Here is a 25188-nt window from a genome sequence, read left to right on the forward strand (position 1 = left end):
GTGACGCAAGCAAGGCGCGCTGGGCCGAATGAACGCCATTCGGCTCAACTCGGCTCATCTCGGAAGTTCGAGTTCCAAATATTTGTTCGGATTCCAAGACAAAAGTTTCTCGAATCTCCTGGTCGAATACCGATTTGGTCGAAATCCGAGGCGTTCGAGAACCGAGGTATCACTGTACATCGTTGTGCGAGAGAAACATCGATGGGCTGCCTCCTGCACGCCCCCTACTGGGGACCCAGCGGGCAATCCAGGCACATTCTCTCTCAAATGGGGAATCCAACCAGGACCATCGTTCAATCCACTGAACACCACCAACCAGGCAAATCAAAATTTTTAAAAAAGGCGAAAGATTGCCCTGGCCGGTTTGGCTCAGCGGTTGGAGCGTCGGCCTGCGGTACAGAGAGACCCGGGTTCGGTTCCCGCTAGGGGCACGTACCTCGGTTGCAGTTTGTCCCCGGCCCTGGTTGGTCGTGCGGGTGGCAGCCACTCGATGTGTCCCTTCACGTCGATGTTTCTCTCTCTCTCTCTCTCTCCCTCTCCGTCCCGCTCTATCTGAACAAAAAATGGAAAAATGTCCTCGGGTGAGGATAAAAAAAAAAAAGGCGAAAGATTTATGCGATCTGAAAAGAAACAAGAGTATATAAAAAAAGTATGGCTTCCTACAAAAGTGGTAGCCATCTGAACACACTGTTCTGCTCTTTTCTTTTCTGAGCTAAAGCTAAATCTGGTATACTGTTTCCAACCGGTACACAGAGCTTCAGAGTTTCCTTCTGCAGCCGTACTATATAATAGTGGTTGAGCCCGCAGTGATTGAGCGTCGACCCATGTGCCAAGAGGTTACAGGTTCCATTCCCAGTCAGGGTACATGCCCAGGTTGTGGGCCAAATCCTCAGTGGGGGGCATGCAGGAGCAGCCAATCCATGTCTCTCTAAAAAAAAGAATCATATTTGAGTCATGGTATGGGCATCTATAAATGGAGTACCCCATCCTATCATGACCAATCTCCACAGGGAAAATGCATAACGGTGGAATAACTGAGGCAAGGCTGCATACTCAGAATTCAGACGCTTCCTGGAGGCTCACTAAAGGTAAGAATGTCAGTAGGCTCACAATCTCACCCTTTAGATTTGATTAAACTTTCTGATATTTGCAGATCTGTTCAGTGAAAGAAAAAAGGCATCAGGGAGCTTTTTTTTTTTTTTTTTTTTTTTTTTTTTGTACATGCCCCTGGCGAAACCAAACCAGGACTCTCTGGTCCTCATGCCGAGGCTCCAACGGCTGAGCCAAATCGGCCAGGGCCAGCTGGGAGCTTTTTAATTTGAATTTAGAATTCTAAGGAGGAAGGTTGGAGCCTGTTCCTGTTCATTTGTATTTCCTTTCCAGGAATATTCTCAGATAGTTTTGTATTGGAGGGTGGGTTTTTTCTCATTGATTTGTAAGAGCTCTTTATTAATCTTATTAAGATTGGCCCTTTATAATACAAGGTGCAAGCATGTCCTCTCCAGTTTATGGCTTACTTTTTGTTTGTTTGTTGTTTTTTAACTTCACTTAGGTAGTTTTGCTCTGTAGAAAACATCGATTTTCACCTAGTTGAATTTTCCAGTCCTACCTCTAAAAACTTTTGAGTTTGGGGCCATATTTAGAAATGCCTTCGCTTCCCCAATACTCTAAAATCTTACCCAAGTTTTTTTCTAGTCCTAGATTGTTTCCTATTTACGCTTAAATCCCTAGTGTTTGGGATCTATCCCAATGTAAAGGGTGAGGAGTTAGTCCCACTAACCAGTGTGAAATTCCTGCATGTCCACGGAGCCTTTAACCTTTCAATTGTGTGTATTTTTGTTTTTACACAAAATCGTTGTGGCTTTGTGGAGTGACAGCACGGGAGTTCAGCTCTGTTAGGTGCGCAGAAACTGGGTGTGTGACTCACCAGACGGTAGGGGCTTCTCCGCCAGTCATTCCGCAGCCTGCCCCGCCGCGCCTGGCCCAAGATTTAGTGAACCCACAAACACTAGCGCACACCCAGCGCCTCCAGGAAGCATTTGGAGCTCTCTGACCGTCCGCAGCCATCTGGAATATACTGCGCGTTCTAATTCACGTCCGGAATCCCAGCACCCATACCATGTTCTCCGCGCGTACCGCATGACCTTCCATCCATCCCGCCGTGCATCCTCCTCCTGCACACGCGGTCTCCCTCAGTGCGCTACCTCCCTCCGACCCCTTTTCCTCATGCACCCCTTCGGTCCCCATGCCGGCCCAGGACCGCTTCTGTCCACCTTCCCCTCCACCGCGGCCTCGGGTCCGCTCTTTGGCTCCACGTCAGCCCACAGGCACGCGTTACTCCTGACCACACATCGCACCGCGCTCCGCGTAGCCCTGATCCCACGTAGCCCCTGACTCCGCATCGCTTCCCGCCCTGCTCCCAGCCCCGCGTCACAGACACGTCCTCCGCGTCCTCCTTCGGATCCTGGTCCCCGCGCGCCCCCCAGGCTCCTCGCTCTACATTCCCCGGACCCCTCTCCAGCCGGCCACCGGCAGGGCGGGGCCTCGCAGGCGGAAGTGCCTGGGGCGACGGTGCCTGGGACCGGCCCAGACGATGGGAGCCCGGGGCAGCGGCAGAGCCCGTGGTGCCAACGGCGGCTGCCCGGGCGGCGGCGGGAGCAGGCGGCTAAGGACACGGTCCCGGTAGTGCCGGGCGGAGCGCAAAGCTATGGGGCGGGCTGGGATCGGGACCGGGGGCGCGGTGGTGGCCGTGGCAGTGGCGGGGCCGCTGTTGCTGCTGCTGCTTGCTCGGTCCCCTCCTGCTGCCACCGGCGACAGCAGTAAGAGTGGTGAGTGAGCGGGGACCTGCGAGCGCCATCCCGGGGGCACAGGCTTGGGGTAGGGTGGAGGAGCGGCTGGGGGCGGGGCAGAGATTGTGACTCACCTTGGGGCATTTGTGCGCTCACTTGGCGCGGATGCAGTGCCCAGGTCTCCACCCTGGGTTGGCGGCTCAGGTCAGTCCCTTGCGTGTGTTCCTCTTCTGTCCGGAGGGCCGGGTTAGGCCAGACGTGCCCCTTGGAGTGCGCCCTCCCTTCTCTCTCCCTCTTTCCAATGTATTCAGGTCAGGAACGAAGGTTTCGCGCCGGGACTTGGCGGTGGGGGGGTCCAGAGCGACTCAGCTGAGACTCCAGCTGGGAAGCTGCAGAAAAGAAGGGTTAAGCAATGCGATTACAGGAGTCGGGGTGGGCTTCTTGCCTGGGAGAAGGTGCAGAGATGAGAAAATTTGCATAGATCCCAGAGCAGGGGCCCAGGTGAGTGTCATGTTTCCACCCCTCACACAGTGACCACCAACCAACCCTACTGCAGTCACTTTCAATAGCTGGCCTTGCTTCTTGGAGGGACTCACAAGGTGGCCCCCAGTAGCCTGGTAGGCTAGGGTGGTTCTCAGGAAATGTGTACTTCAGTGATGTTGGTGAACTTGCTTCCCTTCATGTACACTTCTGCACCCTTGAGAGGTCCCAACCTTGTGTGACCCAAGATGGTGGCTAGACCAGAAGGTGCTGCCCATCAGGGATTTGCCTGGGGTTGTTGAGTAAGCTCCCCTGACTCCTATGGCCTGGCACTCCTAGAAGGCCATGTGGCCAGGCTGGCAGGGCTTCAAGGTCCCAGATGCACCCCCCTCCCCCCTGGCAGTTAGACAGCTTATCCAGCACTGTCTGGGACTAGCTCCCCTTGATTTTTCACTCCCAGCCCCTCCTCCTTTTCTGAAATCTTGCTCCTCCAAGCTTCTATTTCTTTGAGGACTATGCCTTTCTTTGGCTTCTGATCTTGAAATGCAAGGCAGTTTCTCGGAGATGACTGCTGATGAAGCTGTTCCATTAGATACTGCCATTCTTATTTTCTCCATCCTGGGAGGTGGGGTGAGGGATTACTGATGGGCATTTTATGGAGATGGATGCCTGGGGCAGCTCCTCACCTCCCAGGCCTGCTCAAGTAGCAGGCAGCAGTGTAGCCCTGGCTTCTGGGAACTATGGTGTGCAGGGTCTCTGCACCAAGTGCCAGTCCTGGTTTGGAGGGTGTGAGACAGGGTGCCCTCACTCAAATTCCCAGGACAGGCTCAAGGGCTTTCTTTGTTCTCCCCACAACCCTGTGTCCTTGGAGGGGACTGTGGAGCAGGACAGGGGTACACATAGCCCTTGCTCCTTGTTATCAGCTATGTGACTTCCACATTAGGCTCAGACCCATGTGTTAATGGCCTGCTATGTTCACCAAGGTAACAGTGTGAGCATCTTAGGCAGGGAGATGGGGCTGCAGGGATTAAGGGGTGTGCTAGAGGGGCTTTGTAGCCCTGGGAGTGGGGACCACTGGGTCTTAGGGTGACCTTGAGCACATCTCTTATCTCTTGTGCACCTGCTGAAACTTCACAGCTACCAGCTGGGTTCCAGGTATGTCCAGGGCTGGGCGGGCCAGAAGGCCTTGCCTCTCTCAGGTCAGGACTCTACACTGCAATGTGACCTCCCCTTCGGGGCACCCAACCAAAGGCTGGGTACCCCTCTGGCTGACTGCTTCTCTGAGGTCTCATGGTCCTGAGGTGGGGGTAGGGAACTATCCTGACTCACTTTCCAGCACTTTGATTTTTGGCCCTTGTCATGTCATCCTAGGGGCTGCAGGAGCCCCAGGAGAAAAGTCTGTGCTAGTTCAGTGGCTCCTAGCCTCCTCAGGCCATAGCCCGGTGAGTGGGACCTGGTGGCTAGCAACTACCTGGAAAGTCTGGAGTGTGTCCTATGTGGAACCTACCTCTGCCTAACTCCCCATGTTGGGCTCCCCTGGAGCTCAGACTGGCTTTGCAAGTGGGTGGTTATATTTTCTCAAGGTTCCTCCATTGGAGGGTCAGGAGGCTGGCAGGAGAGCCATCTGCTCACCTGGCTCACTTACCTATTAACCTGTCACACACTGAAGGGGTTGTGTGAGCCAGCAACTCTCCTAGCAGGATAGAGGGAGGCACCCCCAGCTTGGAGGAGAGTGAGGCTGCCCTCTGCTGTGTCCAGAGTGTATTTTGTCAAGAAGCACTTTAACATCCATTAACCTTGGGGGGGGGGCACACCCAAAGGGAGGTGCTATTCACCTGGGCCAAATCATGAGAAAACTGGGACACAGGGAGGGGAAGGGACACCCAAGGTCACTCGGGGCATAAGGCCTGAGCTGGTACTTGGGTCAGAATACCTGCTATCCATCTTAGGCACCTTTGGGCCAGATCCCAGGCCTGGTGGTCTACCTATTGCAGTGCAGAGCATGCCTGTTCTGTGGGAGCCCCAATAGGGAGGGTCCTGCTGGGCACCCTCACTTATTCATGGGGCAGGTGACACCTGGACATTTCTTATGGAGGTTGTATCCTAGTCAGCGGACACTCCAGGAAGGGCCTAACCCAGGTGAGGCCTACACCTCTATGCTGAGTCTCAGAAAATCCTCAGGGCTGGTCTAGGAAATTCTGGTATGACAGGAAGTGTGCAGTGAGGGCAAATTTTTAGACTCTGTAAGGGAGGGGAGCAGGGGGCTGGGGCCACAGAGGTGAGGGCCTGAGAGTCACTGCAGAGACTGGGGCATGGGGAGCCCCAGGTGAGGCCATGGGCACAATGGGGGCCAGCTGTCCCCTGATTCCCATGACTAGCGAGGCTTCTACCCTGGAGTCCCCTTCACCCCAGAATCTCTGCTTGCCACCTCTCTGGGTGAGGGGTTCTCAGGCTTTGGTCTAGCTGTGTCCCAAGTCATCATGAGCCTGAATAGGGAGCCAGCCTCCAGACTTGAACTTCCTCACCTGTCAAGTGGGACCAGTTGCCAGAGACAACTGCCAAGGGATGGAGGGGGACAGTAAGCTTTGCCAAAGTCAAAGTTGAAGTGCCAGACATCCCAGGGGCTCTAGACCAGCCTACCATGGCTTTCCTTGTCCTTTCTTTCTGGGGCCATGCTGGGGCAGGAGGGCCTCTGAATTTCTCTGTCTGTCCCCCACATGGGGGTGGGGGCACCTTGGGGCACCTCTGATCTGGTTGACAGTGCTTTCGTCCTGCAGACTTCAGGCTGGTGTCTGAGCAGTTCTCGCAGTCCCCGCAGAAGCTGTCTTTCTACAGCTGGTATGGCAATGCCAGACTCTTCTACTTCAGAGTGCCCCCGGATACTGTATTGCTGCACTGGCTGCTGCAAGTGTCCCAGGGTGGTGACCTCACGTGTGCAAATGTGGAAATCACAGTGTAGGTGCCTGTCTGCTCGTCTGCCCACTTGCCCAAACCCGGCCCAGGGCCCGCATCTGATGCCTGCCCTGCTATCCCCACCTCCAGGTATTTCCGCTATGGCGCCCCTCCTGTCATCAACCCACTGGGTACCAGCTTCCCTGCCAACACCTCCATGCAGCCCTCCTTCCTCATCAAGATGTTGCAGAGCAACACTTCCATCAACATCTCCCACCCAGCACCTGGGGACTGGTTTGTGGCTGCCCACCTGCCCCCGTCATCCCAGAAGATTGAGATGAAGGTGAGGGATCTGCTCTCCAGGGATGGAAGGGCAGGACACATCTGTGCAGGAATGTCTGGTCCCTGTTATTTATCTCCTTGGGGAAGACCTTGTCAAGGCTCTGCTGCAGCGTTGCCTCCCCACCAACCACCCCCAGCCTGGGCTCTCTGGCCGTGCCCTCTCTCCCTCACCCCAGGTCTGGGCTTTCTGCTCCTGCCCCATTTCATGCCTACTAATTTCCTCCCCCACTTCTCATTCTCTTTCTAGGGCTTTGTTCCCACATGTGCCTATACCTTCCAGCCTGACATGCTGGTTGTGCGGGTAGTGGAGGTCTCCATCCTGGAGCCCAACATACCCTTTCCACAGACCCTCCTCTTCCACCCCAGCTACCTCAAGTGAGTGGGGGTCTCAGTGGAGGCCCAGTCTCTGGTTTGATGGAGTGGGTGGTACCACTGTCCTCACTGTGGGTGAGAAAGGTGGGGTTCTGGGTCTTGGGTTGTGCTGGGAAGTGGAACCACCACCCTGAGTGTGAATGATGAGGGGACGTCATTGGAAGCCACAGAGCCTGAGTGAGTTCATCCCTTTTGGCTGTAGAATCTTCGTCCCTGAGTACACTCAGGAGCTGCGGCTGGAGCTGCAGGGCTGTGCGTCCAACGGGAGCCTAGGCTGCCCGGTGCACCTCACTGTGGGCTCAGCTACCCTGCCTAGCAACTTTCAGAAGGTGCTTACCTGCACTGACTCCACCCAGGCCTGCCACCTGCTGTTGCCCTCGCCACCCTGGGACCGGTGGTTGCAAGTAACAGCCAAGAGCCTGGCAGGGCCCCATGTATTAGTGGCTTTCAGCATTGTAGCTGCTCTCACAGGTGGGCTTCATGGGGAGGCAGGGTACGGGTGGCTCTGCCCCCTGACTTTGATGTCCAGCCCTTTCTCCAGCTGAGCCCCGTGTCCTCCTGACAGTCTGCAGACCTTGGATCGTAAACTTCCAGTATCTTCTGCAGAACAATCCAAACCAGAGCTGCAATGCTTCCACTAGTCTGCTGCCCCCAAGCCCTGGCTACCAGGACCTGGGCAGGAGCAGCAGTGTGGGTGGAAGCCCCTTCTGCCTCAGGAGCTACCAGGTCATGCGGGAAGACATGGACGTGGTGTTTGTGCACTTCTGGCCCCTGAACAGGGTCTCAGTGCTTGTGCAGTCAGACATGCCTTCAGTGATGCGGCTGCAGCTCAACACGGGCATGGACAGTGGGGGTTCCCTCACCATCTCCCTGTGGGTCAACAAGGTACTTTTGTGAGTGCCTCATGGCCCAGCTCATCTCAGGGCCCAGACCCTCCAGGCTGATGCAGCTCAGTTCTTTCTGCACTGACTTTATCATGGACACTGGGTTGGGGTGGCCTTTCAGGCAACAGAGTGATCCCAATAAGTATTGGGCCAGGATAGAGGCACCAGTTGCAGAAAGGGAGGCCCGTTTTTTGCCAAAATTCTGTATTTTTTATTTTTATTAATTTATTTTTATTACAGATGTTTCTCCTTTTTCTCCCATTGACACCCTCCTCCCGATCCCTCCCGCCCCCCCAGCATTGTTGTCTATGTCCATTGGTTACACATACATGGATATAAGTTCTTTAGTTTATCTCTTCCCTCCTCCCAGTCTCCCTCTTCTGAGGTTTGTCAGTCTGTACCCTACTTCTATGTCTCTGGGTCTATTTTGTTCATTATATTTCACAAATAAGTGAGATCATGTGATATTTGCCTTTCTCTGATTGGCTTATTTCACTTTGCATAATGCATAATCGAACTGGCGACCTCTTGGTGCATTGGTCAATGCTCAACCACTGAACCACACTGGCCGGGCAGCAGTGGTGGCATTTTTTTTTTTAATTTTTAATTTTATTTTTTTTAGAGAGAGAGGAAGGGAGAGGGGGAGAGAGAGAGATAGAAACATCGATGAGAGAGAACATCGAATGACCACCTCCTGCATGTCTCACACTGGGGATTTGGCCCACAACCTGGGCATGTGCCCTGACCAGGAATTGAACCAGCAACCTCTTGGTGCATGGGTCCATGCTCAACCACTGAGCCACACCAGCTGGGCGGTGGCATTTTTTTTTTTTAATCTTCACTTGAGGATATGTTTTTTATTGATTCTAGAGAGAGAGGAAGGTGGGGGGCATTGATGTGAGAGAGAAACATGGATCAGTTGCCTCCAGTATATTCCTCGACCTGGGATCTTAACCACAACTTGGGTATGTGCCCTGACCAGGAATTGAACCTGCAACCTTTTGATGCATGGGACGATGCTCTAACCAACTGAGCTATACTGGCCAGGGTAGGGAGGCTTGTTTTATAGGTCCTTGTCAGCAGGTTGAGGACTGTGCTTGTGGAAATGGGACTGCGGGTGGGATCCGAGGCTGGGTGTTGCTGGGCCTGGAGGGGGGAAGTGTCCTGGGTGGGCCCTGGGCCATAAAGAGCACCCAGCACCAGACTGGGAACTTAGGGCTGACACTGTATGGCTGTCCCTTTCAGAGTGTGATTTCCAACAACACCTTGATAATGGTCTGTGTGAACGCTGCCTCACCCTTCCTCAGCTTCAACTCTTCACTCAACTGCACCACAGGTATGGGTAGGCAGCGTCTGGCTAAGTGACCCCAGCCAGCCCTCCAGCCCCCTCTTACCAGGCCTTCCTGCTCTTCCTGCAGCCTTCTTCCAGGGCTATCCCCTGTCTTTGAGCACCTCATCTCGCAAGGCCAACCTTATCATCCCCTACCCAGAGACAGACAACTGGTACCTCTCCCTGCAGCTTGTATGCCTTCAGAGTCCTGAGTAAGTAAACTTGGGGGCTAGGATGGGTGCCACCCAGAGCTGCTGTGTGGTTGAACCATTGCATTCAGGACCATGACTGGGCTGCCAACATCTGAGTTTGACAGTGACCCAGCGTCCTATCAGCCACACAGGGTAAGTTGCCTTCAGGGACTATGAAGGACTCCCCTTCTCCACCTGGCCACTCCTCCTCAGGTAGCCCTGGGAGCCATGGCACAAAGAAGGGGACCAGTTCATGACACAGTCCTAGACAGACTGGGATGCAGTGTGGTGCAATGGGGAAGGGACATCTTGGCTTTTGCAGATCTCATGGCTGCTGTCCTCCAGAGCTCAGAGCCTGGGGGCCTCAAGTCTGGGTTTATGTGTCCAGAGTCTGACTGGAGCACTGGCAGAGACTGGCCAGCAGACCTCAGCAGCCAGCCTTCCTGTGGCCCCTTCCTCTCAGGGAGTGTGAGAAAGCCTCCGTCCTCGTGGAGACCACCTTGTCTTTGGTGCCCTGCCTAAACGACTGTGGGCCGTACGGCCAATGCCTCTTACTACGCAGACATGGCTACCTGTATGCGGGTTGCAGCTGCAAGGCAGGTGAGGGCCAAACCTAGAAGCCCCTGACACTCCTGTCCCTGACTTTCCAGTCCTGTGCCCTCCGCTAAGAGTCCATCTCACTCTGCCAAGGCTGGAGAGCACCCTCGCAGAGCAAGGGCAATTGCCTTCTCCCTACTCTTGCCACATACCTCCAATTTCCCATGCAAGCACAGAAGGGCACCCCAGAGATGGTACTGCCTCCTGACCTGGGCCTCCCCTGCCCACACTTGCCCACAGACATGCCCAATACCTAACCCACATCTGCCCACATCTGCTCCATACCTGCCCACATATGCCACACACCTGCCCCACACTTCCCTATACCTGCCTATGCCTACCTCATAGCTGTCTGCCCCTGCCCATACTAGCCTATACTTATCCACACATGCCCACACCTACCCCCACCTGTCCTAGCCTGCTCCTAGGTGAGAAAGGGGTTTCTCTTCAGGGCCATGGGTGAGCATGGGCCCCGAGGTTCAGAAGTGCCTTCCCCACTAGCCTGGCCTCAGTTGCCCACCCTCAGCCCCCTCACCATTGCATTGGCCCACAGGCTGGTGTGGGTGGGGCTGCTCGGACAACAGTACAGCCCAGACCGTGGCCCAGCAGAGGGCAGCCGCGCTCCTACTCACCCTCAGCAACCTCTTGTTCCTGGCTCCCATCACGGTCTCTGTGTACCGCTGCCTCCTGGTGGAGGCCTCTGTCTACGCCTACACCATGTTCTTCTCTATGGTAGGCATGCTTGCTCCCATGGGGATGTAGGGGAGGTCCAGGCATCTGCTCACCATCCTGCCCCGCAGTTCTATCATGCCTGCGACCAGCCGGGGGAGGCCGTGCTGTGCATCCTCAACTATGACACACTGCAGTACTGTGACTTCCTGGGCTCTGGGGTGTCCATCTGGGTCACCATCCTCTGCATGGCGCAGCTGAAGGCAGCCCTGAAATATGTGAGTTACTTCCTGACACCTGGGTCCGGGCTCTGAGGGACCAAGGTCCTCGTGTGCTGAGGGAGAGACCAGAAAGAGGGTTCAGCTGCTACCGTTAGAAACCTCCCATCTTTTGTAATATCCAGTCTCCCTCTGGAAGAAGTTTGTGCCAGATAGAAGGGACTGTGCTGGCTGCTTGGAGGATTCCAGGAAAAGAAGGTGGAAGACAGGGTTACGCAAAGACCTTCCTAGCCTGTTTCTCTCCCAAAGTTCTATTCAGAGAGGAGGCCTAGAACCCCAGTCTTAGGCCAGACCTCCCTGAGAAGCCCCCAGATTTGCTCTGGAGTGCCTGGTGCTAAGAACACTTTGGGGCCTTTTCTGCCAGCCAGTCAGGCGTGGCTGATGGAGAAATGTGACCCGATGCCCTGCCTGGCTATGTTGTGCCTCAGAATGAATCAGTAATTAGAGGAGGGGTGCCTCTTTCCCTGCCAGCGGAGCAGAACAGTGTACTAGCAGCTCCAACGGGGCAGGCGGAGGTGTTGGGGGGCAGTGGGGTGATAGCAGGATGACCAGTATGCCCAGGTCACATGCTCCTGCTGGACCTTGTGCCCTCATGGACGACCCTGGCCTGGGGTTCCTGTGACCCTGTGGTCGTCTCTGTTTTGCTCAGGTTCTGCTTCTACTGGGCACACTGGTGTTCGCCATGTCCTTGCAGCTGAACCGCATGGGCATCTGGAATGTGATGGGGCCTTGTCTTTTTGCCTTGGTACTCATGGTCACCATGTGGGTAAGGAGCTCTTGCCCGGACTCTATCTCCTGCTAATTGGAATAAGAGAGTGTTGGCTCCCCATAGACCCCCCCCACTCTGGGAGAAAAGAGTCTGTCCACTGATTCTGGCCATGTTTCTGGTCCTGGGTCTGAATGAGTTCTCCACTCACGGCCTTGTGTAGTTTCATGTCAAGGTCTGGGCCTGAGGACCCGTCAAGTCTCTGTGCTCTTGAGCCTCTTCCAAGTGGCGCACATCCATGGTCATGCTGCTCAGACTTGGATGGGCCCCTGGGAGCTACAGCTGCAGCCCCTGTGCCAATGTTCTCATGATGATTCTCTCCAGGTGTACCACTGTGGGCACCGGCGCCACTGCTACCCTACTTCCTGGCAACGCTGGGTCTTCTACCTCCTGCCTGGCATCTCCATGGCCTCTGTGGCCATTGCCATCTACGCCTCCATGATGACTAGTGACAACTATTATTATACCCATAGCATCTGGCACATGCTGCTGGCAGGGAGCACAGCATTCCTGCTGCCACCACGTGACAAGCATGGTGAGCCCTGGGCCTGCTCACGGCTTACCTGCCACTATCAGATCTGCAAGAACCACCGGGAGGAGCTATACACAATGACGTGATGCAGACAACTCAGGGACACCCACAGCTTTGATGACCTCTCCAGCCAGGGGCAGGACCAAGGGAGAGGGACCCTGTCCAGATGGATTTCCAACTGAATAAAATTGCCCTGCACACCCATTTGCTTCTCCCGAGGAGAAGACCTCACCCCCAGTTTCCTTGTGCCTGCGAGCTGCCAGCTGACCCCATCCCTCTGCTGGTCCCAGCTGGTTTCTGCAGTGGCCCTGGGAGCCAGGGCCTGGCTGCTTGGAGACGATAGTTACTGTTTGGGGCGGGCTCTGTGTTCTGCTGGCCCCCTTCACTCTGTTCCCCTGAGAGACTGTGATGGGAGGCCCAGGGAGGCAGAGGAGTCCACCTCCCACTGGCCCCCCAACACCGCTGAGGCTGGGAGCTGTGCCCCTGAATGCCAGTCTGTCTTGGGCATGTGGATGCCCCCTAGTGATGCAGTTGCTGTAGTAAGAGGTGACCATGGCCACCAGAGAGTTAATAGGCACTGGGGAACCTAGGGTCCCGCTGCCATGAGTGGTGGCATGGGAAAGGCTGGCTTCTGGCTATGGTGCCCTGCCCTTCCCCTCCCTTTGGATATCAGCTTTGAAGCTGCAGGCCCCTGTGAAGAGCATCCTGGGGAGTGGGCTGTCAAGCTGCTCTGTGGGTGCCAGCAACACAGGGCACACTCTGTCCCAACTCTGTGTCCCTACTCTTCCCATGGATTCCTGGGCCCTTGTCTGGGAAGCATCCTCTTTTTTTTTTTTTAAAGGTATTTTATTGAATTTTAGAGAAAGGAAGGGAGAGGGAGAGAGAGAAAAACATCGATATGAGTGAAACATCGATTGGCTGCCTCCTGTACACATCCCACCAGGAACTGAGCTTGCAACTTGGGCATGTGCTCTGATGGGGAATTGAACTGGCAACCTTTCAGTGCACAGGACTACACCCAACCTGGTGAGCCACACCGGCCAGGGCTGGGAGCATCCTTTTGATTTGCTGTCAGGAGTGGAGGTGATGCCCGCCACCCTGCATTGACCCAAGCATGAGTTTGGGAAGGGGGCCGATAGAGAGACTCGCCTTTTTCCCTCCTCTGTGGGGGAAGCAGGGTAAAGGGCACTGATTGCCCTGAGGAGCAGTGACCTGCTATCTGTATGAGGGGTCTGGAACAGGGCTATGGGAAGCCAGAGTCACTGAGGCCCAGGGTCAGAGCCCTTGGGGCTTCCCTTCTGGGTCCTGTCCAGGGTGTGGCCTCCCTAGAGTTCTCCCCACTTTCAGTCACCTTGCACGTGACCACCATAGCATTTTCTAGGCTTATAAAGGGGAAACATTTATATATGGTGTTTTGGGAGATAAAAAATTTTAAGACATATATATATATATACATATATATATATGTATATATTGCAGGCCGACACTCCAACTGCTGAGCCAAACTGGCCAGGGCAACATTAACAATTTTATGTAGCTCTGATTTCACTGTGATTAGTTAATTTAATATTCTATAATTAGCCCTGGCCGGTTTGGCTCAGCGGTTAGAACGTCGGCCTGCGGTCCAGAGAGACCCGGGTTCGGTTCCCGCTAAGGGTATGTACCTATGTTGCAGTTTGTCCCAGGCCCTAGTTGAGTCATGTGGGAGGCAGCCACTCGATGTGTCCCTTTTGCATCGATGTTTCTCTCTCACTTCCTCTCTCTTTCTCCCACTCTATCTGAACAAAAAATAGAAAAATGTCCGCGGGTGAGTATAAAAAATTTTTACAATTCTGCAAATATATATCTATATATAGATAGACATATATGTATAATCCTCACCCAAGGATATGTTTAGAGAAGGAGAGAGAGAGAGAAACATCCATTAGTTGCCTCCTGTACATGCCCTGACCAGGGGTCAAACCCATGACCTAGGTATGTGCCCTGACCAGGAATTGAACCTGCTACCTTTTGTTGTACGGGATGATGCTCTCCCAACTGAGCCACCAGGCCAGTGCTACATTTTAACATTTTTATAAGAGTTTATTTGAGCCCTGTCTGGCGTGGCTCAGTTGGTTGGGTGCAGTCCTGGGCACCAAAGTGTTGCTGGTTGATTCCTGGTAAGGGAACATGCCTGGGTTGCTGGCTCTATCCCAGACAGAGCGTGTGGAAAGGCAGCCGATCAAGTTTAACTCTGATATCGCTTTCTGTTTATCCCTCTCCCTTTAACTCTCTCTAAAAATCAATTTAAGCCCTGGCCAGTTTGGCTCAGCAGTGGAGTGTCGGCTCATGGACCAATGAGTCACGGATTTAGTTCCAGCCAAAGGCATATACCTCTGTTGCGGTTCAGCCCCAGCCCTGGTCCAGGTCGTGCAGGACGCAACCAGTCAATGTGTCTCTCTCTCACCAATGTTTCTCTCTCTCTCCCTCCCACTCTATCTGAAGATAAATAAAAAAATATCTGCCCTGGCCGGTTTGGCTCAGCGGTTAGAGCGTCGGTCTGCAGTACAGAGAGACCTGGGTTCGGTTCCCGCTAAGGGCACGTACCTCGGTTGCAGTTTGTCCCCGGCCCTGGTTGGTAGTGCGGGTGGCAACCACTCGATGTGTCCCTTCACATGGATGTTTCTCTCTCTCTCTCTCTTCCTCTCTCTCCCTCCCGCTCTGTCTGAACAAAAAATAATGCAAAAATGTCCTCGGGTGAGGATAAAAAAAAAAAAAAATCCTTGGGTTAGAAATAAATAAGTAAAATAAAAATCAAAGTTTATTTGAGCCGCCCTGGCCTGTTTGGCTCAGGGGTTAGAGCGTTGGCTTATGGTCCAGAGAGACGTGGGTTCGGTTCTCCCTAAGGGCATGTACTTCGGTTGCAGTTTGTCCCCGGCCTTGGTTGGGTTGTGCAGGTGGCAGCCACTCGATGCGTCTCTTTCACGTTGATGTTTCTCTCTCTCTCTCTCTCTCTCCCTCCGGCTCTATCTGAACAAAAAATAAAAAAAATGTCCTCGGGTGAGGATAAAACAAACAAACAAACAAACAAAAAAGTTTATTTGAGCCAAACTGATGACAACCCCAGGGAGCAAGACCTCAAATGCTCCCTCTACAGGTTTATTTATTTTTATTTTTATTTTTATTTATTTTTATTTTTTTATTTTTTTTATCATCCTCACCAGAGGACATTTTTCCATTTTTTATTCAGGTAGAGTGGGAGGGAGAGAGAGGGAGAGAGAGAGAGAAACATCGACATGAAGGGACACATCGAGTGGCTGCCACCCGCACAACTTAACCAGGGCTGGGGACAAACTGCAACCGAGGTACGTGCCCTTAGTGGGAACCGAACCCGGGTCTCTCCGGACCGCAGGCGGACGCTCTAACCGCTGAGCCAAACTGGCCAGGGCATTTCTTTTTAAAAATCCTCAACAGAGGATATGTTTACTGATTTTAGAGAGGAAGGAAGAAAAGAAACATGATTGGTTCTCTTGCACATGCTGGGACTGGGGATCGAACCTGCAACCTAGACATGTTCCTTGACCTAGAATCAAACCCACAACCTTTTGGTGCCAAGGACGCTCCAACCAACTGAGCAACCTGGCCAGTGATATAGTATATTTCCATTCTTTTTTTTTTACTTTATTGATTTTTAGAGAGGAAGAGATAGAAACATAGATGAGAGAGAACACCAAATGGCCACCTCCTACATGCCCCCCACTGGGGATTTGGCCCACAAGTGGGACATGTGGCTTGACGGGGAATCGAACTGGCGACCTCTTGGTGCGTGGGTCCACGCTTAACCACTAAGCCACAACCGCCGAGCAGGGATACAGTATATTTCATGGCAAGAGTTTTTTACATTTTTTTTTTTTTGCGCTCGTTTAGGGAAGAAAGGAGGTAGGTCTAAGGACGACAAGCCCTGAACCCGGGGCTGCTGCTCGCCGAAAACCGGCCGCTCATGACGACGGTGCCTAGAGCTGCCTAAATCTTCGCAGGACGTTTTCCACGGTCCCTAAAGGCGGAGAAGTGGGTGGGATAGGGATGGATGGACGGGCTATGCAGCCAGTCAGTGATGGGTGGAGGGCAAGTATCCGCCGCAGAACAACTTCCGGTTCCGGCGGGGCGCGGAGCTTGGAGTGGTACTCAGGTTCTAGCGGTTAGTCGCGGTCTGGTTTTTTGAGTTGAGGTCGGGAGCAGGGTCAGTGCGGGTGTTCGAAGCCAGGGTTGGGGGTCGGGGCCGCCCTAGAGTGCGGGGGTCAGCCAGGCTGCGGCGTGATAGTGGTCTTCTGCCTCCCTCCAGGCTGGCCACGATGCCCTTGCACAAGTTCCCTGTCGTTCTGTGGAAGCGGCTACGGCTGCGGGAGGGCATCTACTCCCGCCTGCCCCAGCACTACCTTCGCTCACTGGAGGAGGCACGGACGCCCACTCCCGTGCACTACAGGCCACACGGAGCCAAGTTCAAGATCAACCCCCGAAATGGGCAGCGTGAGCGCGTGGAGGACGTGCCCATTCCCATTCACTACCCCCGCGAGTCCCAGCTGGGACTCTGGGGCGGAGAGGGCTGGATTCTGGGCCACAGATATGTCAATAACGACAAGGTGGGTGAGCAGGGTAGGCTTCAGGGGGACTCCCCGGGGTTTTGCTGCTCTGGACACCTTGCTGGGCTCCGGAGGGACCTGGAGAGCAAAAGGAGACCGACCAGTCCCCAGGAGAGCTTATAGTCTGGTGGAGACAGGTCTCTCAAAGGAGCATGCTAGAGCGAAGAGGCACAATTCTAGGGAATGCTACTTTTTGTAATATCAATTGGGTATCCTGAGACAGGGTGGTCCATATCAGGAACAGCGAGTGCAGAGGCCCTGAGGTGATGGCCCAGATCAAGTGTGTGTGTGTGTGTGTGGGGGAGGCAGAGAGGTCAGCAGCCATCTGTCAGCTTGAATCGTAGTTTGCCTCTGACACTTCTGAGACAAGGCTGGCACTACCACCTCCTCATTGCATTTTGGAAGACTGAGACACTCACCTGGGGGCAGGTCTCCTGAGTTTTCGCTCAACACTTGCTGCCTCTGGTGATAAACCTGAAGGGATTGCTGAATCCTCCCGGGGAGGCCTTTCAGACTGACCCCTCCGTTTGCCTTCTTGGTCCCTGGTGTGGAATGTGGTGACTGGTGAACCATGGAGTTATGATTGTGTGTGTAGTGTGTCTGGAAAGCACACCAGCAACCTTGGCAAAGTCTGGGGTGCCAAGTTGGCTGGGGAGAAGCTGACTTCTGGATGGGCAACGGGTTTATGTCCCGAGTTTCTATGCCTGGGCCGCACTTAGGTCTTTTGGGAGAAGCAGCCACACTCATGAGGAATCTTCCTTTTTTAGCTCTCAAAGAGGGTGAAGAAGGTGTGGAAGCCACAGCTATTTCAGCGCGAGCTCTACAGTGAGATCCTGGACACGAAGTTCTCTGTAACTGTGACTATGCGCACCCTAGACCTCATCGATGAGGCTTATGGGTTTGACTTCTACATACTGAAGGCAAGAGGGGTCTGATGGCCATTCAGAGAAGGGAAGCTAGATCACAGCACCTGCTGGGGCACACTGGTCTCTGGAGTGGAGGGTCACCAGTGAAATGTGAATGGGACCATGCCTCTTTTCCGGGCAGCCCCAGTGGGGACTTTCTGCCCACAGGAGAGTATGTTGTTACAGGTGGCTGTGTTGCCCTCCAGGGCCCAAGTGAACACAGCCTCCTCCTCCCCTGCTCTTGGCTCTTCCTTCCTCTGTTCTGGCTTGGGGACTGCTGTAGAGGATCAGGTGGGGCTGGCTGGTGGGGTGGGTGGGACCCTGCCAGCAGCACCTGGCCCCATTCATAGCTTCCTGCCAGACCCCGAAGGAGGACCTGTGCTCCAAGTTTGGGATGGACCTGAAGCGAGGGATGCTTTTGAGGCTTGCTCGACAGGACCCTCAGCTGCACCCAGATGATCCCGAGAGGAGGGCAGCCATCTATGACAAATACAAGGTGAGGATTTGGGCCTGGACTTCCTGCTCCTCAGGGGCCCCAGTAGCTGACCACCTGGCCTCATCACATGTCCCATGTCTGCCTGCCCAGGAGTTTGTCATCCAGGAGGAGGAGGCCGAGTGGGTCGGCCTGACACTGGATGAAGCTGTGGAGAAGCAGAGGCTTCTGGAGGAGAAGGTGAGCATGTGTGAGTGCCAGCTGCTCTGCCCTCTTGGATGGGCACAGGGGCCAAGCAGATGGATGGGATGGGGAAATGCACTGCCTTGTGGGTAGCTTGGACGAGGAGCTGCCACATGAGGTGGGCTTGGGAAATAGCTGCCTCTACACAGCTGTCCAGCTGGAGCCACAATACTGTGGATTCCACATGGCACATCTCTTCCCCGCATAGTCTTGACCCTCTCCTGCATTCTCTGGCCTACTTCATAGATTCAGGGACAGAAAGACTCTCGGTGATAAGAGCTGGAATCTTGGCACTATTGGTTTCCTTGGCCACTTAGCATATCCCAGTTGAGAGTGTTTTGTGTCTGTCCCCTAGGAGGGAGTGGAGCCTGTGGTAGCTGCTGGGACAGAGAGCACCCACATGGCATGGCAGCTGGCTGCCCCTGTTCCCTCTGCTTGGTTTAACTGTCCACTGGGCCCCAAGCAGAAGAACTGGGGCAGGCGCCTGATTCCTGCATCCCCAAGGGAAGGCAGTCCCTGTCTTATGGACAGGAGACTACCCTCTGGAGTGGGAGCTAAGGGGTGGCAAGCAACCTCACTTGACCTTATGGCCAAGCCTGAGGGGCCCAGTCCTCTCATGCCCAGTTCCTCTTGGTGTTTTGCCAAAGGCAGCTGGATTTCTGCCCTCCCAAGAGTGCCTCACTGTGACCCCGTCTTGCCCCTGTAGGACCCTGTCCCTCTGTTCAAGGTCTACGTGGAGGAGCTAATTGAGCGGCTTCAGCAGCAGGCACTGTCTGAGCCAGCGGTGGTGCAGAAGAGAGCCAGCGGGAAGTGACTGCACAGTGACTGACCCGTGCCTGATAGCCAGGCTCAATATACTTTGTTGTCCCCCAGCCACCTCACCCCTCTACCTTTGGCACTGTGGACACAGTCTGGGGCGGTGACAAGAGCCACTGTGGGCAGTGGGTGAACTGTTCTTGTGTGTGCAACTGTGAAGCTTCTGGATGTGGTGGACTTTGTGGAGGCCCTAATGGACATCTGGTTCCAGGATTTCTGGAGGCCTGGGGCCTTCTCACTGCCTCTGAGATCCCCCACTGCCTGCAGCAGAGGCCCAGACAAGTTCACCACATCTTGGGGGCAGCATGAGTAAAGTCTGACCCGGGCCACGTGTGTGTTGCCTACTTGGAGGACTGGAGCTCTCCTGCATATTCCTTGACCGTATCACCCCCTGCCCTGCCCCAGGGACCCTGGACATGGCTGAGATGGGTGGTGGTTCCCAGCTGAGCTGTGGGACTGGGGTTTGTTTTGATGTTTTTCTTTCCTCTGGGAGAGAATCCTGAGAATTTGAAGGTGTTCTGCCATAGGGCAGGATGGTGCTTGCCCTTCCACATAGTAAATCTTCCCTATTCTGGAATGTTTCCAAAGCAGAGGCAGGGAGGCTGTGGCCTGGCCCTGGGAGTGACTGGGAAATAGCCATGCTGGCATGCCCTTTTGTGTGAATGGGACCATGCCTCACACTCCCCACCAGCTCAGAGGTGCAGGGGCCCTCAGAGGCTGTGCAGGTGGCAGGGTATCCTAGGAAAACCTTGACACAGACCTCTGTCAGCACAGCTACCTGGACCTGCAATCTGGGTGTCCCCTCTCCCCACACTTGATTTTGGGTCCGTCACCCTGAGGCCTTTCCCGCTCTGAGATTTGAGGGTGCCTTGACCTTCTCTGACCCTTTCCTGGAAGTCCAGCATTGAGACCTATTTAGGTCTCTGGGCACACAGGGAAGGGTTCTTCTGACTTGGTCCTGACAACTGGCTGAGGGGTGCTGGGCTCCCCTGAAGGGTGATGTGGAAGCAACAACACCTGGGCTGTGTTCCTGGTAGTGGAGACCAGAGGGAGTGTTCAGCTGGCCAAAGAGCATGGCTGGCCAGTGGGCATGGCTGGTCAGTGGGCACAGCTGCGGGAGGGCCCTTGTGATCCCATGGCTCATGAGGTCATCGAGGGTCAGGGCCTGCCTTGGGGTCACAGCCCTGGGGGCCGTATCCCTGAGATCTCTGTCCATAGCTGGATAAACTGTCACAGTCCCACACTCTTCCATAGTGTCCTTATGCTTCCCATACATCAGCGATTTCTCATGTAATGTCCCTACTTTATGAATAGTTTTTTTTTGTGGTACGTGCCCCTAGCGGGAACTGAACCCGGGACTCTGGTCCATAGGCCAACGCTGCAACTGCTGAGCCAAACCAGCCAGGGCTGAACAGTTTTTAATATTTAAAAAATTTTATCAAAGACTGACATTTCCCAGCCTGCCCCTGCCCCTGGCCCTGCCTCAGCTCTGGTGGACCTGCATGGGCCAGCCTAGTTGTCTGAACTACAGCCCCTGGCTTTAACCAGACTAATTGTGTTCTGCATGGGCCAGCCCTCCCCATGTTCATAATCACATCACAGTTTTCATCAACCCTGAACTGAATCAAACTGATCCCTTTCTAGCTCTCAGCCAGTCTCCTGGGTACCCCCTGTGGTGTGCACCCCAGATGCCCTCAGTTCATTGACCTTGGCTCTCAGTCACTCCTCAACCTGATTTATACCCCAACAAAGACCACAGGTAGAAGGGGCTCCTCCCAGGACCTGTAGGGCTCATGTGTCCGATTCCTGGGGTCCCCAAGGGACCTGGGCTGGCACAGGGTGGGGACAAACTTGGGTGTCAGTCTCCATGTCAGCACTGCTGGGCCAGGGTAGTGTCCGAGTCCTGGCTGGCTCTGTTTCCCTGGCTTCTGATGCTGCTGGACAGCGGGAGGAGCTTGGCACGGCTTCAGCAGGTCACTCACTTCTCGATAACTGTGGCTGGACTGAGGTGGCAGTCTGAGTGTGGCCTTCCAGCTCTCCTGGAAGGAGGCAGCATCTGCTTGTTTCTTCAAATTCTCACAAATACCTTTGACTCAGGAAAGGTTAAGAAGCCCTCAGCGATTGACGGAGTCATCCCCCACCACAAATAAAATAGGCCACTTGCAGGCTGGATCTGCCGTACTGTTCCACTTTCTGAGAGGTGGAGGTGGGGAGGGGAACATGGACTGTATGTGCTCACAGGGATCAGGAGCTGAGCCATTGGGGCCCATCTGGCCACATGTCCCTGTCCCCCCACATAGTCCGCTCTCAGGCCCTGGTCACACTGCCCGAGCTGCCTTCCTCATTACCCCCACCCCATCAACCACACCTCCACCAATCTCCATTGATGTGTCTGTTTGAGAACCTCTGGTTCCCCCTTGATGAGGCCCTGCAGCCCCTTAGGCCCCTGGATTGTGGGGTCATTTGTACTGACCATGGTCAAACCTATAGAAGCTAGACCTGCCCTGCGCTAGCCCATACCCCTGTCCCTGTAGCAGCTGGGTCAGACCCTCCCCAGGAGCCCTCTTGATCCTCCTGTGTCCCAGGGAGTGGCGGAGCCCATGTGTTTACATGACAACAGCCCAACCAGTCAGCTTCACTGTCAAGGGCCATGACTGGGCTGTGGACACAGAGTGGACCATCATTGTGGCCATGGACTGGGGAGGGGTCCTTTGGGACTGGGGCAGTGGAGGCCTGTGACAAAAGAGTGGCCATCAATACCATGTATGTCCACTGTCTCATTCTGGTGTCTCTGAGTCCCGGAAAGGGTGGGGCCCAGTTCAGGACTGTGCTCCTAACTCTTCATCCTGAGGATGTCACCTGAGTCCTGCTCTGGTACACAGTGGCTGCATAGTGGTGGATGTGGAGAGAGAAAATGAGGTCTGGGCACCTTTGTCCTTGCCCTGGGTCCCATCAGGGTGCTGGGAGCTCAGAGGAGCCACTGTGAGGCCCACCCATCTGCACCATCTGCCTTTCCCTGAGCCTGAGCTTGAACTTCATTTTTACCTTCACTATCCATTGCCACCCCTTGGACCTTCTGCCAGCTTCGGACTTCCTCAGACCCCTCTTCTTCCCATTCACCAACTGTCCCCAAGCTGGAGCTCTAGGCCAGATGAACCCTCTAGCAACCTCAGCCCTGTGCTATCCTGTCTTGCACTCTACCTTTGCACACTAGAGCCCTCCCCGGCTCATCCTGATCCCCAGAATGGAGCTGCAAGTCCAGGACCCTTTATCACCATCAGCTGACCCAGGCCTTACTCCTGGACAAGACCTAGCTGCTGGTGTCATCCTGCCCTATGGGGTAGGCCCTCAAAGCTGGGGGCTCAGTCCTGTGACCAGGCAGCTTGGGGTGAAGGCAGTGTGAAGTGTGAGCAAGTTAAGGGGCTACCCAAGCAGCCTCTTTGCCCTGTGGTTCTGGGTCCAGCCTAGCCTGCCCTGAGCCCCTACCCTTGGATGTGTGACCTCTGTTGATTTGTGTTCCAGGCTCCCCCTTGATCCTGGGTCCTCTGGCCTTGTCAGTGGCCTCATCAGCAGTCTCTGGGCCCCCGGGGGCCTACCTCAGTCCTGGCCTCTTCCCTGGGGCTTGAGGCCCACACCTACTCCTCGTATCCCGGCAGCTGTTCCTTATGCAACCCTGTGTTCAGCAGATGTGAGCTGGGCTCTCAGGTGGCTTTCTTGGGGGCCTTGACCAGGTGGTACTCATCCATAGGAGCATTTGGACAGGCCAAGGGCTGCCACAGAGATGGAGTATGAATGGCTCTTAGATGCTCTATGCTCTGTAGCACCTACTAGTGATGCTGTGTTATGCCCTTGCTGAGAAGTCCTTGTCTTGAGACGTTTGGGAAGACCTCACCAAGGGGCCTGGGGTGCTGGTCAAGGGGAGAACAAGGTGCAAGGTTACGGGTATGTGGCCAATTTCTGCAGGGTTGGAGAATGTGTGCTTAGTGTGGTTGAAGTCCCATAGTCCGGTAGATGGTGACACAAGATCTGTGGGTATCAGAGCTATGCCAGGGCCTTTAAAGGCTGAGAGGGGACTGTGTAATTGTGTTTGTGTGTTCAACAGACTAATGAGTGCAGAGGAGGGGTGGGCAGGCAGAGATAGAGCTGGCAGGCCCTTTGGAGTCTAAGGTGGACCACAAGCTTGGCTCTGTCCACCTGGGGTTGGGCAGTTCATTCTGTTCTTTTTTCTGTTGTTCTCACTCATTATTTTCTCATGAGACTGGGCCTGGCATTTAGCCCCTGGGGCAAGCCTAACCTGAACTCCTATTAGCAGGGGCTGCAAGGACACTGTTTCTGCCTCCACTAGGGGGTCAGGCAGGGTATGGAGCAACCTGGGACATGTCCTGAGAGACGGACAGGGACCCTTCACAGTGGACATTCATGAAACACACACACATGAAAACATTTAACAGCTGGTGCAGGAACTGCCACCATCCAGCCAGACCTGATCCCACCCTTTGAGGGGACCCTGGCGTGGACCCATCAGCGGCGCTGCCTGCTCCCTCAGCTGTCAGGAGTGGCTTGGGGGTGGCGGTATCTAAAGGGGCTGGTTGCCATGGCTACCATAGGGTTCCGAGGCCGTCATCTGGTCCCTGCCTCAGCCAATCGGCGGTGGGAGCCCGAGCTGCAGCCTAGAGTCACGCTTCTTCCTCCCAGCCACACAGTGGCCAAGAGCAGGGACTCGCTTCCTGGAGTGGCTGAAAGTGCTCAGACAGACGGCCAAGCCCATCATGGCGGACCGCAGGATGGTGGGGCGCGAGCAGGCACACAGAGCCAGGCAGGTGAGGTAAGCTGGGCGGGCGGAAGGACAGACGGACGAAAGAATGGACAGGCAGACAGGTGGACATGTTCCCTGCTGCCCTTTGTTCTTATGGCTGAGGTCCTGTCCTCTGCACCCTCACATGCATGTGTATGCATACCCGCACCCTCACCCTGAGACCCTCTCCCCAAATGTCCCAAGGAGGGGTCATGGGAAGACAGACAAAGGAAACAGCACGAGGCAGAATGAATCCACCGCACGATGGTCCCGAAAATCGCTCTCATGGTCTTTCACATTAGATTTCACATAGAAGCGGCATCAAAGACCCCCAACTGGCCAGGCCCTTGGCATATCGGCTGCCTGCCCCTCTCCCATCCACCACTCCCAGGGCTAGGCGACAAGCCATGTCAAGTCAGTGAGATTTAAGAGACATTTTTTTCGAGAATAAAAAAAAAAGTAAAAAAGGGGAAAAATGTCCACCTATAATGGAGAGCGACCAGCCCAAGATGGATCAGAGGCACCAAATCCCATTACTCGGGACTTCAGAGGACAGGCCCGAAAAGACAGCTGCGATTAAGAGCTTGTAAATGGAGTGTCCTTTGGAGATCAAAGAGAGACATGCTTGTGTGTATGTGTGTGTGTGTGTGTGCGCGTGCGTGCGCGTGTGCATGTGTGCGTGAGTGAGTGTGCATCGTGGGGCGACTGCAGTGGGGCTGTGTGCAGCGGCACAGTGAAGCCTGGAGTGTCACCTGCCCGCCACGGCTACCCTTCATGTTGCTGTGTCCTTGGTGCTGTGTGGACACGCTCGGGGGGTCCTGGCTGGGTGCAGGCGAGGCCTGGTCTGTACCACCCACACCTGGCCTCATGCAGTCAGCCCTCTAGAAGGTGATCCTGGCTGGGCCTTGTTCCCTCCTCCTGGGCCTCCACCTTCTGGAGTCTGGTCTAGTCCCCAAGTTCAGCACAGATTGGCTTGGTAAGAGCCAAGAGCACAAGCTAAACCACAGACAGAACTGGGTGTGAGGGTGGATGGCTGCTGCCTCTTATGACCCCAACTGCCATCCCATTGCCCACAGCGGCTGAGAACTCCCAGATGGCCTGGTGAGTGTGTTCAGAGGTTCAAAGCCTCCGTCGGCACGATTGTTAGGTTATTAGGTAAACTCTGAGAAGCAAATCTGTTAATCCACTGTGGCTAATCCAGTGCACTTTTGTTTGCCAAGACAGATTTCTGCAGCAACAAAGGGGCCGGAGTGGG

The 25188-nt window shown here is 54.7% G+C and overlaps 2 protein-coding genes across 2 annotated transcripts; both read left to right on the plus strand.

Annotated features, from left to right (window-relative positions):
• Positions 1-2707: 2707 nt before the first annotated feature.
• On the plus strand, positions 2708-12252 carry PGAP6 (post-glycosylphosphatidylinositol attachment to proteins 6). Its single transcript, XM_036280574.1, has 13 exons — positions 2708-2828; positions 6047-6224; positions 6312-6504; positions 6751-6878; positions 7078-7346; positions 7441-7760; positions 9005-9095; positions 9178-9301; positions 9744-9880; positions 10431-10609; positions 10678-10824; positions 11474-11590; positions 11915-12252. The coding sequence occupies exons 1-13, from the start codon at positions 2708-2710 to the stop codon at positions 12206-12208; spliced, it is 2298 nt and encodes a 765-aa protein (XP_036136467.1). The 3' UTR covers positions 12209-12252.
• Positions 12253-16243: 3991 nt separating this feature from the next.
• Positions 16244-19576, plus strand: MRPL28 (mitochondrial ribosomal protein L28). Its single transcript, XM_036278851.1, has 6 exons — positions 16244-16299; positions 16444-16741; positions 17509-17661; positions 18008-18142; positions 18233-18319; positions 19029-19576. Exons 2-6 carry the CDS (start codon positions 16454-16456, stop codon positions 19134-19136), a joined length of 771 nt encoding a protein of 256 aa, XP_036134744.1. The 5' UTR covers positions 16244-16299; positions 16444-16453; the 3' UTR covers positions 19137-19576.
• The last annotated feature ends 5612 nt before the right edge of the window (positions 19577-25188 follow it).

The sequence above is a fragment of the Molossus molossus genome, unplaced genomic scaffold, assembly GCF_014108415.1.
Source record: "Molossus molossus isolate mMolMol1 unplaced genomic scaffold, mMolMol1.p scaffold_m16_p_3, whole genome shotgun sequence".
Taxonomy (NCBI): Eukaryota; Metazoa; Chordata; class Mammalia; order Chiroptera; family Molossidae; genus Molossus; species Molossus molossus.

Excerpts from the sequence above, each read along its gene's own strand:
- MRPL28 (XM_036278851.1), top strand. The coding sequence starts at position 16,454 with ATGCCCTTGCACAAGTTCCCTGTCGTTCTGTGGAAGCGGCTACGGCTG. Across the intron at positions 16,742-17,508 it reads GATATGTCAATAACGACAAG|CTCTCAAAGAGGGTGAAGAA; the intron begins GTGGGTGAGCAG and ends TTCCTTTTTTAG. Across the intron at positions 17,662-18,007 it reads TTGACTTCTACATACTGAAG|ACCCCGAAGGAGGACCTGTG; the intron begins GCAAGAGGGGTC and ends GCTTCCTGCCAG.
- PGAP6 (XM_036280574.1), top strand. The coding sequence starts at position 2,708 with ATGGGGCGGGCTGGGATCGGGACCGGGGGCGCGGTGGTGGCCGTGGCA. Across the intron at positions 6,505-6,750 it reads CCCAGAAGATTGAGATGAAG|GGCTTTGTTCCCACATGTGC; the intron begins GTGAGGGATCTG and ends TTCTCTTTCTAG. Across the intron at positions 10,610-10,677 it reads ACACCATGTTCTTCTCTATG|TTCTATCATGCCTGCGACCA; the intron begins GTAGGCATGCTT and ends CCTGCCCCGCAG.